At 37.5% G+C, this 12,497-nt stretch overlaps 1 protein-coding gene across 7 annotated transcripts in view; it reads right to left on the reverse strand.

The window, feature by feature from the left end:
* The window catches only part of LOC138758775 (mesoderm induction early response protein 2-like), a 1,136,488-nt gene that overhangs the window by 20,127 nt on the left and 1,103,864 nt on the right, over positions 1 to 12,497 (reverse strand). For all 7 annotated transcript variants that reach the window (XM_069928152.1, XM_069928154.1, XM_069928158.1 and 4 more), the window contains 3 exons: positions 10,612 to 10,735; positions 4,760 to 4,848; positions 799 to 871 (listed from right to left, as the gene is read on the reverse strand). In XM_069928152.1, the coding sequence (XP_069784253.1) occupies positions 799 to 871; positions 4,760 to 4,848; positions 10,612 to 10,735 (286 nt within the window). The remainder of the gene's footprint in view (positions 1 to 798; positions 872 to 4,759; positions 4,849 to 10,611; positions 10,736 to 12,497) is intronic.

Below are 12,497 nucleotides of genomic sequence, written 5' to 3' on the forward strand. Positions count from 1 at the left end.
TTAAAATTGAGTAGCAGTCTCTTAATATTGTCATCTGAAGAATAAATATTCCCTCCTTCAAAATTTTGGCTTTGCTGATGAACAGTATTCATTTATCCATCCCTAATTTCCCACGAGAAGATGATGGTAAGCCTCAAACTGTGGCAAGCAGTTGAGGGAGCAAAAGATATTTGCTTTGTGTTGTGCAAGGACTGAAATAAAGAGGTCAAATTATGCAGAGCACACCAGGTGTACATGCAGTTTTGGTCTCCATATACAAGGAAAAGCACATCTGCCAGAGGAAAAATACAATGTGTTCACCCAACTGCTTTTTTTTTGTTCTACGGGAAGAAATAATGACTTCTAGGGGTGCATTCACTGGAGTTGGGAAGATTGAGAGATCTCATGGTATTGAGGACTGTAATGAGATTAAATTTTTTCACTCTGAAGGTGGTGAACTTGTAGAATTCTCTATGAAAGGTGGAGTAAAGTTGCTGAAAATAATTGAGAAGATGGGTGTAGGAATATGGGGACAAAGCAGAAAGATCATATTAAGGTAGAAAATTGTTTACTGTCCCATGTACCAATATATAGTCAAAATCTTTGTTTTGTCAAGTCAATCAGGTTAATCACAATTGTATTGAATACGAAAGCTGTCATGAAGGGCCACATACCTGCACCCACTCCTAATTTTATGTGCTTCTATACAAAAACAATACTCTCATCCACTTCAGCCTGCAGTAAGGAAAAAACCCCGAAGGGACCAAGAAAACAATTAGTCAAAATGTAAACATGGATAGGACTGATTTCTATTCTTACCTTTTTCATTTGGCCTATATTTGCTAATAAAAGGTGGAATTGGAGCTTGATACTGTGGACCAACCATAATTTCCTGGAAGAAATCAAAATATAAATTTTGCTGAGTTATCTTGCAGGGTGCAAAATATGCTCTTAAATTCTATCCAAAAGATTTAATTTCTGACATTTAACCAAAGCTGATTCTACAATTATTTTTCACTAATGGCAAACTTGCACTTAAAGCTGTATATACAGAAGGACAAATGATATCAGTCCATTGGAGATGGAGGTGGCATAGCATTATAACTGGTAATTCAGAGAGTTGGACTAATAAACTAAAAGACCAGATTTTACCAGGGTGAGAATTTGGTTAATATTCTGGATTTTTTTTTTTAAAAAAAAGCACTTTGTATGGATAATATTGTTCAGATCATTATTTAGTCAGTCACAACCAGATTATATAAATGCCAATGGTGGAAGTCTATAACCTAGTCCAACAATGACTCCATTCCTACAAATGTGTTCATCAATGCCCTCCAAATGAGCGCAGTAACTCAATTAGTTCATATTCAATAAGGAGTGGGAAATGACTTATGAATGATAGCTGGTTCAAAGGCCAAAAAAAAATGAAAGTAAAAAGATAAGAAATTCATTCTACTTTATTCGTTAAATAGATATGCAACAAATGCAGAGTGAAATTTGCTTATGTAATCTATAGACTTCAATGGCACTAAATTTCAGGAGCTCAGCAGAACTGAAAGATGAGATGGCCTACTGCTATTTCAATTTTTACGTTCTAATTCAAAAGTCACTATATAGCATGTTTAATGCAAATTACAGAACACATTTTTAACCTCTCTCAATGATCATAAATTGCAATATAAAATCTTCTGTAACATTTGGAGCCAAAAGCAAGTTGAATGAAAGGCGTGTTTTGATTCAACAGGTAACAGGAGTAGCGCGACAAACCGCTGTCTTTTGCTCTCCTACAAAATGCCATTGAGTATTTTGTTCACTGTTATGAAAACTGGTTACTCAAGAAAAACAAGATCCCTCCTTTTGACACTTCAAAAAGTGATTAAAAATCTTGCAAAATGTCCCCAACCCGAAACTGTGCCCATTTCCTCCACGGATGTCCCCCAATCTGCTGAGCCATTCATCTTCTCTTTCTTTTTTGCTGTATCCAAACTGACTAAAATTGGTCTATTGCAACTTAGCCACAAACATGTCCAATATTTTCAGCATGAAAATTACAACATAGTAAAACATCAATTTGTCTGATCACTGTGTTGATGTCAACTTAAACATGAGCAGAAATTTTAGGCCCATTGGACATTTTTCTTTTCTTTACTCAATCATCTAATAACATAAATAACATAACAATTACAGAACGGAAACAGGCCATTAGGCCCTTCTAGTCCGCACCGAACCAAACACCCCCCTCTAGTCCCACCTCCCTGCACAATGCCTATAACCCTCCATCTTCTTCTCATCCATATACCTGTCCAACCTTTTCTTAAATAATACAATTAACTCCGCCGCCACTATTTCTCCCGGAAGCTCATTCTACACGGCTATCACTCTCTGAGTAAAGAAGTTTCCCCTCATGTTACCTCTAAACCTCTGCCCCTTAATTCTTAACTCATGTCCTCTTGTTTTAATCTTTCCTCCTCTTAACGGAAATAGTCTATCCACATCCACTCTGTCTATCCCTTTCATAATCTTAAATACTTCTATCAAATCCCCTCTCAACCTTCTACGCTCCAAAGAATAAAGACCTAATCTGTCCAATCTCTCCCTATACTCTAGATGCTTAAACCCAGGTAACATTCTGGTAAACCTTCTCTGCACTCTCTCCACTCTGTTTATATCCTTCCTATAATTAGGCGACCAGAACGGCACACAGAACTCCAAATTAGGCCGCACCAACGTCTTATACGATCTCAACATCACCTCCCAACTCCTAAATTCCATGCAATGATTGATAAAGGCCAGCATACTAAAAGCCTTCTTCACCACCCTATTCACGTGAGTTTCTACCTTCAGGGAACGATGTACCGTTACTCCTAAATCTTTCTGCTCTTCTGTATTCCTCAATTCTCTCCCATTTACCACGTATGTCCTATTCTGATTCTTCTTACCAAAATGAAGCACCTCACACTTATCAGCATTAAATTCCATCTGCAATTTTTCAGCCCACTTTTCTAAGCAGCCCAAATCCTTCTGCAATCCTTGAAAACCTTCTTCATTATCCACTATTCCACCTATCTTAGTATCGTCTGCATATTTACTAATCCAATTCACCACCCCATCATCTAGATCATTAATGTATATAACGAACAACAATGGGCCCAGTACAGATCCTTGAGGCACACCACTGGTCACCGGCCTCCAACCTGACAGACAATTATCCACTACCACTCTCTGGCCTCTCCCTTTCAGCCAATGTTCAATCCATTTGACTATCTCAAAATTTATACCTAAAGACTGCACCTTCCTAACTAACCTTCCATGTGGTACCTTATCGAAGGCCTTACAGAAGTCCATATAGACAACATCCACTGCGCTACCCTCATCCACATTCCTAGTCACCTCCTCAAAAAATTCAATCAGATTGGTCAAACATGACCTTCCACCCACAAATCCATGATGAGTGCTCCTGATCAGACCCTGTCTCTACAGATGTTTATAAGTACTATCTCTAAGAATTTTCTCCATTAATTTACCTACCACAGACGTCAAACTTACAGGCCGATAGTTGCCAGGCTTCCTCCTTGAACCCTTTTTAAATAACGGAACCACATGCGCAATGCGCCAATCCTCCGGCACTATCCCCATATCTAATGACATTTGGAAAATTACCGCCAGAGCCTCTGCTATTTCCTCCTTCACTTCTGAGATTGATGTTGATTTAATGAGCTACTCTCATGATGCAGTTCAAAATCTTGTGCATATACATTTAAAACCTCTATTACAATCTATATTATCATTATATCCTTTTATTTCAATCCTTTAATTTGCATCCTTAAAAGATTTCATGTAAACTAAATCGATAAGTTTGGTTTGGCCATCTTTATGTAAATCTCTCATAATAATGTGTTGTAAAATTCCTACAACCTGCTATCCAGCCATTTAGATATCCCAATAATTCAGTATCTAGCTCAAGCAATGTTTGCCATACTCCCTTCTGACTACTGGGGCTCAGACTTATGCTCCCTCCTAACTTTGAGGGTCAACAGTCTGTGCACTTTCTGTAAATTCAGCCTCACTAGGACCTCTGTTCCTAAGCTTGCTTAGGAACCAAGGCCTTGGTTCCCACATTCCCATTCTCTCTTTAAAATAAGCACTGTTCCGTTTCCTATGCTGGTTTTAAACCTACTTTGTTTTCTGGGTTGTTTCTGTGTAACAACTCAAATAAAAATCCAGTAGTCTGAAAAATGTGTTACTCTAACAACAAAGTGCTGAGCATTTTGGTTTATTAAGGATTTATCCATGTGCATTACTTCTTAAAAATTAAAAAATAGACCAAAATAATTTAATGCTGTAATTGAGTTATACAAAACAAACGCTGCAAATCTTACCATTCTTCCATTTAATAAAGCCAACTGGTATTGCTAGTATAATTACTACACCTATGCTTTTCCCTCCTAACATCCTTCCACATTTCATGTGAAATGTAATATAAATGTAAAATACTGACCTATTTTGGTTCTTAGCTGATATTAGTTACCAAAGAATCTTCTTGAAATTAAACTAGATATTCCAATTATGTACAGCTCAATTACTTGTTACCTCAATGATGTGAAGTGCTAATGAGGGACAAGAGGGGAAAATAAAAACAATACAAACCAGTTGAAAAAACGTGGCAAGAAATACTTATTTGAAGCTTTCTAATCCACCCTGAAATGGAGACTTTGTTTTGACCTGTGCATTTAAGAGATCGAAAAAGGATATGTGGTAATCTGCATCTACAGGCACTAACCTTTTTACAGTCATTTGACAAAATAGAATCATCTTCATCAGAATCCTCATCTGTTAATGACAGTTCTTTATCATCTTCAATAGAATTAGCTAGAAACCAAATCAAATTGGTGATTTATATGCAAATTAAATAGTTAAATATAATCAAGTGGTGCAATAATTCTAATTTTTGTTTAATTTCATGTAACTGCATTATTCAATGGTACAAAACTCAAGAACTGATTTGTGGAACTGAAGACACATTTCTTGAATCAGAATTTCTTAATACAACAAGGATACTTATAAACAATAGCGAATAATATTACATTTTGTAATTTATTATTATTCATTTAGCCAAAAACTGGAGTATTCAACTTTTTCTCAAACGCCACAAGCATGAATGGAGGAATAAAATACCAAGCTGAAGGCTTTCAAGGATTTTCAAGAGGATTCTATTAGGGATCTAAACCCACTGGCAATGGTTCCTCAGTTATCAAAAAACGAATGAATCAACTACAAATACAAAAGGGGTTCCCCTCGTAACTTGCACATGTTTAATGTAGGCTCAGAGTTTACAACAAAAGATGTTTTTGCATTGATGGACTTATTAGTAAAATCCACAAGGTAATATATTTCTGTTCTATAACGTGTGAATGAACATTGGGTAAAGCATTGACTGAAGTAATCAGACAGCTCTGATGTACCAACTAAACAGAAGGACAGTGGCACTAGCTAGAGACCAGGAAGGATATACCAGATCGATACCAAAGATGAGGGAACATATTCATTATCAAAGAGTTGGAACTCAATATAAACCTTCAGTGATGAAAGGACTTAATACAGTAAGCATGGAGATATGAATAGAAGAGGTGCAATGAGGGAGATTAGGCAAGCACAAGGCAAAGTGCAGTAGAAGATCCCACCAAAATTAGATGTCAGAAGATCAAAAGGAGGTAAACTATAGAACTGAGTGAACGACACACCTTGAGCTGTTGGAATTCAATTTAAATATTTCAGCTTAGGCCATTATTAGGTTTTTCTTTGCCAAAATTTTAATTGTAAACTGATGTTCCCATTCTAAAATTTCTTAGCACTTAAAAATAGTTGCAACAATCAACAATATGGATTCAAGGATTTATTATTAATTGAATCCTCAGTCTAGCATATAGTACACAACCATATACAATACCACAAGATGTTTTACTTTTCGACTTATCTGGAAACTCAGGACACAATAATGTGCAGTTTATACAAGCTGGTGGTTACATCATTATTTCACCCAACAGGTTAAATGCAAGAGTTGAACAAAGTGATAAAAGGGTAGGTGTTTTCCTCCTCTCAGAATATTTCTCACATGAACTCTGGTTAACCTCCAGAAAATTATTCTAGCACTCAATCATATTTTATTAAAACCTAACGACTTTTGAAATGAAGAGAGATGTTCCAGAAATTGTGCAATTTTGTTTCTGCAAACTTGAAAATCCAATTTAAATTTCATGTTAATGTCAGAAGGCAAACTCAAAGCATTAGAATCAGGTTCACTGTCATAAACATTCATGTTTTGCATCACCAGTATTGTGCAGAACAAAGTGCAAATTGACTATAAATTACAATTTCATAAATACAAGATTAAAAAAAAAAACTAGTGCAAAAAAAAGAAAAAAAGTGAGGTAGTGTCCATTGGTTCATTGTCCGTTCAGATGGTGATGGGGAAGAACCTGTTTTGTAACATCGAGTGTGTCTCTTCAGGCTCTGTACCTCCTTCCTGTTGGTAGCAGCGAGAAAAGGGTGGTGGGCACAATTTTGACTTCCATGATCTGGATTTTAATCCAGTCCCAATGAACTAGAGGATTATCATCTGAATGGATACCATAAATACCAAACATTACTTTTCCCTTCTACTGTACCATGGTTCATGTGAATGTCATCCACAGACTTTTACTGTTCCTGCTCTCGTATTTAATATCTCAACAAATAAAGGACAAGCATTCATATGCCTTTTTAACTGGCTATTGACCTGAACTGCAACCTCTGGAAGAACTCAGTGAGTGGAGCAGCAGCTGGGGGTGGGGTTGGGGTGGGGAAGGAATTGTTTTCATTTTGCAATGAGATCCTGCATCCTGGGTCAGAGGTGGCAGAGAAGGAAGATAGCCAGCATAAATGGGTGATAGGTGGAATGAAGAGTGAAGGATAAAGGAAAGGAAACCAGATGGGGGAGGAAGAGATGGGAGAAACAGGTGGGTGATCTGTGGAAGCCACGTGGAGGACTCTGTAGACCTGTGCTGAGGGTTCTGTGGCCACAAAACATTCTGAAAATGGTTTCAGTTCTTCCAAATCACTTATTCTCTCTTCTGATATTGTGACGGATTTTGTTATACTTATATTGTATATATATTCATATGTCTTAAAGGAGATAAATTGTGGGTTATTTTTAGTTAGGTCACAAAAATATACAAACACTTCACAACACAGATCTCATTTAAAATGTCAGAGCTCTGCTCAAGCCACACAATCCAGGCTCCCAGAGCCTTTGTAAAGGCAATGGAAACTGCTTTGCTGAAGGACTTCACAAGTAGGTGTTAATTGCGGTGGAGTAATGGATTATTGTTTTGGAAAGCAACAGATGAACGGACTCGGAAGATCAGGTCTGGTGCCACAGTCTGTCTGAAGGCAGTTTGCTGTTCTAAGAAGATCATGGGGTTTTCTCTCAGAGACACACAGACAATTCAGTTCTACAGTTCATCAGCAGCAGGTGTGATTGGAACAAGCTGGCAAGCTTGTTTGAAACCCCATTTTGAAGATGGTTGAGAGTTCTTAGTTCAGCCTGGTCAAAGCCATTGCGGTGCATACAAGAGGAGAGTGCTGGCTGAATAATGTTTCACTTGAAATAAGGGAAACAAAAAGAAACTCTGTGGTGACCTGAAAGAAAGAGGTTATCATCTGGAAAACCCTGATGGGGCAAGTTTCTTTGGCAAGACACTGAAGTGGCTGATCAGAAGGAATCAGATTGTGTCCAATGAGCAACAGATCTCTCTCTGAAAACGGACAAGACCTTCCTGAGCAGTAACCATTTAGCTTTCAAGCACCAAAGCCTGGTGAAGATTCATAAATGTTAAATTCCGTGCACAGTATAAGAATTGCTTGATACCGGTGAACTTGGAGGAGTGAGGTGAGATAAGACTGCGAATCAAAGAACTTTTCTGAATTTACACTCATTACAAGCACGTGCACTTAGAATGAGAAGGGGGTTGTTAATAGTAATGTTAGAGTTTGATCCTGTTTTCATGTTTAAAAGTAACTTTTGTTTAAGTAACCATTTGTCTTGGTGAATTTCCATTGCTGCTGGGTTTTGCGGTCCTTTGGGGCCAACACAATATTCTATTTTCTTCACTGTATTTGCATTTTCAGTGTTGTTTGTCTGGATATAGCTTTGCTATCAGCAATAACTCACTGAGTACAAGCAATCAGATAAACACTGTTACCTAGTTTACTTCCTTTATTATTACTTCCTTATTATTTACACGTTAAGAACTAACCAGAGCCAATCATGTTTCTTCAAAAGATAAATGGGAAAACATACTCAATAATGACCGTCTAGAAAAGTAGTTCAGAAAAGAAACAGAAATGATTTGAACCAGATTGAGAAATATGATATTGGCTGAAAAATAAATCAAATAATGCATCTCACCACGAGAAGAGATTTAAACAGAATTAATTGCACTATTTATATGAACTCATCATATTGCTCAAAATTGAATTGTTAGTCAAATTGGACAAATACTGACTAATTCACAAACCTATCTCAATGTAAAAAGCTGAAAATAAAGGAACAAAATTCACACAAGGAATTACAAAACTGTATTCTAAAGTGCATAATGCTCAAAGACTGTGGGCTTTGGTGAGTAAAGGGAATGTTAATTTCATTTTATTTTAAATCATTTTATCGAGTTTTCAGCTGGTGTGAAGTAACCTAGAGAGGACAAAACATGTTCCCACTGTAACAACCTTCTGGATTGCAATAAGATACAAGTCAAATAAATCAGCTTAGATATTAAAAGTGTTCTAAGGGACAATGTGGTTTATTTTACGAATGGGCAGAGATCTAGGAACTATGTAGAAAAATGTGTGATTATCCACCTTAGCAGGAAAAATAAATGCATTAATTGGTAAATGACAGCTCTAAGCAGAGGAATTGATGCATATAGCTGCTCAAAAAGGTTTATTAGATTAAAGCAGAAAATGGGCAACTTTTCTTAGAAGAAGAGATTACATTATAATATGCACATTTCTGTTAGCAGCTAGGGGACAGGGGAAACAACTGAGAGGTCGGGATAAGGTGCAGAAGCAAAGCAAAGTTTCCTTTTCTCAGAGAATCTAGAATTAGAGGCCATTTAAAAATAATATGGAATCACACTTCAAGAAAGAGGAGAGGTAAAAAAAATTCTGGAAATATTGAGGCTATAAAATTCTCTTTCAGGACAGTTAAGTCAGCATTTTTGAATATTCTTAAGGCAGAGTTAAATAGATTCCTGAAAGATGATGAAAGGTTAGCAGTGGTAGCTGGGAATGTGTAGCTGAGGTTACATTCCGATCACACGTTTTTATGAATGATAGAGCACAATCCAAATAGTCAAGCAGTGTATTCATGCTAAAATCACATACTCTTGTGTGGAAACACAGAGACCAACTCTGCCTCCTATGTCATACCATTAGTGTGGGAGCATTTAGCAAGGAATACAAAACCAGGACCTAACAAAGCTTAGAAAAATGGTCCAACTACTGGAACTCCTTCTCAAAAGAGCAGATCATGCAGAAATTTATTAAGTTTATCATATCTTAAAATTGAAAGCAATTCATTTGTTTACAGTCTACAGAATTTCAGGATTAAGTTGCAGGAATTCAAAATTTTATATAAAAAAAATTAAGGGGAATAGAGAAAAACAGCACACACTGTTGAACTGACCATTTCAATGAGATTTCAATGTGAAACGGAATTCTGGTATCAAATAGATTAATAGTTGCTAATGTTATTTAACTAGAGGAAAATTTGGAATGAGTACAAGAATTAACAATAATCTTCTTCACTTATTTAACCTTAGTAGCTTGTGTTGATTTTGTCAAAACCCACTTGTTGAATATAACCAGTAAACAATTAAAGTGGACAGTAAGGACATTTTCCTGAATTATTCTGAGACGATCATTCTCCTATTCTCCATATTACTTGAGTATATTGTAGGCCAAAAAAAAAATTTCCACTTCTCAAGTCTGTTGAGATACTTGAAGATTTCAGATTTATTGCCAGAGTACACAGTACACATGACATCACATCCAACCCTGAGATTCTTTTTCCTGCAGGCCAGGCAGAATCACCACTTATTGGTAGTGCAAAAAAAAACTGTACACAACATACACATGTAAATAAATATAGGTAAACAAAATGTGCAATACACAAGGAAAAAAATATCAATAAAGTGCAAAAGTAAGAGTCCTTAAATAAGTCCCTAATTGATTTATTGTTGAGGAGTCTGATGGTGGAGGGGGTAGCAGTTGTTCCTGAACCTGGTGGGTGAGTCTTGTGACACCTGTACCTCTTTCCTCTCAAAAAAAAGAAATGACGATTAAAATTATAGATGCTCAAACTAGTGAATTGTAATGTTTCTGTACTATTTTGTGCAGGAAAAATCAGCACTTCCAGGGAGACTGGCAGAATCAAAAACTGGAGAATAATTAAAAAATAGAGAAACAGTGAAGGAGCAGGGCAGAGCAAATGTGTGATGTGTCAGCGAATGGTCTACTGCTGTTTTGAATGAAAGGCAAGGTTGGTTAAATAGCATCCTTCTTAGGTTCTGATGAACCATTATGTCACAAACTTACATCTCAGAGGGTGGGGGAAAAGATCTGATGCCTCATGGGAAGTGACTGATGGGGTCAAATCATCTGCTGAGGATTGGGTTTCATCCTCCTCTTCTCCAGAAAGAAGATCTTTAGCTATTTGCTCCTGTCAACAAAATTAAGGTTTATTATTCGTAAACATGCTTGTTTTGTTACTTCTGTTGCAACAGCTCGCTTCTATTTTCTCAACGAAGAATTCCAGAGGCCCAGCCATTGCATATTGGATTAATTCAGAAGCAAATCACCATCACATTAATCTTTGGTTATGCCCTTCAGGACAACAGAAATCAAGAGATATGGAAGACCAATTTAATGTAATTTATTAAAGTGATTAGTAGTTATGTAGTACATTCAGAAAATCTTTTCTAAGAAGTCTTTCATTGATGTAAGCCAAGACTGCTAGAGTCAAACTGCACAGGTCCTTGAGGAAATTAAGCCACAATAAAAGATCTTAAGTAGTGCACTAAATTTTAATTGTACATTAAGAAAACAATTGGTCTAAATTTAACTGCCAGCCATTTAACACAAGCTTTGCCTTCATAAAAGGCAAATGTGCAAATATGTGAAACCTAAAAAAAAGGCAGTCAAGTGGAGAGACAAGGGACACTGCAGCTATTGTAAATTGTTGTGGAATACAATCTGTTGGAAGAACTCAGCAGGTCATGCAGCGTCAGTGGGAGAAAATGAATGGCTGACATCGAGTCAAAACCCTTTATCGAGAAAAGGGACATGAAGAAGATAAATCAGTGCAAAGAAGACATGGTGGGAGTGATGAGACAGGAGCTCCATGTGGGATTGATGAACTCGGTAGAGGTGAAACATGCCAAACAGAGGCAGAGGTTTGGCTGATGTTACAGAAAGGAACAGAGGCAAGAAAAACAAAGGTGCCAAATGGAGGAAGAGCCCCTTTCACACTGTCAACCCTCCTAGGAAGGCTGATAAATCTACCGGGGCATGCAGTACCCGGTAAGCCTACCCTCCTAGGAAGCTGGTAAACTTACCAGGGCATGCATTAAGCCATTTCCACTGGACCATGATTTGCCAGGTTCATCTGGATCTCTTAGATCTAAGGGCACCCCCCACCTCCAGTGGTGATGCCACGAGTACTCGCAGGGCAGTGATATCATAGCAGAAATAAAGTACATATGTGCTTAATGTATAAAAGACCGTGGGTGGGGGGGAAATACGCACAATTTAGTAAGGCACACGTGCTCAATGTATAAAAGACAGAGGGGAAATCTACTGCAGTGGGTTTCAACTTAGGACAAACCCACAGACCCAGCTTATCATTATTCCCTAAACAAATAACTATAACAATTATTTACATAGCATTAAATTGTATTAGGTATTATATGCAATCTTGAGATGATTTAAAGCACAGATATGCACTGACAGCTGCACTGGCCTGGTCACCCTGTGACAGCTCCAGCGGCCACCCTGTGAAATATTACTGTGCAGTTTTATTTCACAGGGCAGCCAGTGGAACTGTTATCATGTACCTGTGCTTTAAATCATCTCAAGATTACATAATACAACCTGACTGATGCATGCATGCAGGCACTAATGTCACTAATGGTACTGGGTAGAGCTGGTCGAGCATTCACACCACCACAGAGTGATTAACGAGTTAATTCAGCTGGGCTCTGATACTACCTCCCATCATCAAAGCCCCGTTGATTTTACTCATCCTGCCCGGTTGGGGCCTTTCACACCACCAGATTACTGCCATGGACTTGTTAAATTGGCCAGTTTAACCCACTTTATTTGGCTGTGTGAAAGGGTAATTAGAAGTCAAAGGCTATCAAAGACTCCGAAGGTTGTCTTGGGTGGAGCATTTTAGATATGAGGTGCAAATGGATACGTAGGAT

Source organism: Narcine bancroftii, chromosome 3 (assembly GCF_036971445.1).
Source record: "Narcine bancroftii isolate sNarBan1 chromosome 3, sNarBan1.hap1, whole genome shotgun sequence".
Lineage (NCBI taxonomy): Eukaryota > Metazoa > Chordata > Chondrichthyes > Torpediniformes > Narcinidae > Narcine > Narcine bancroftii.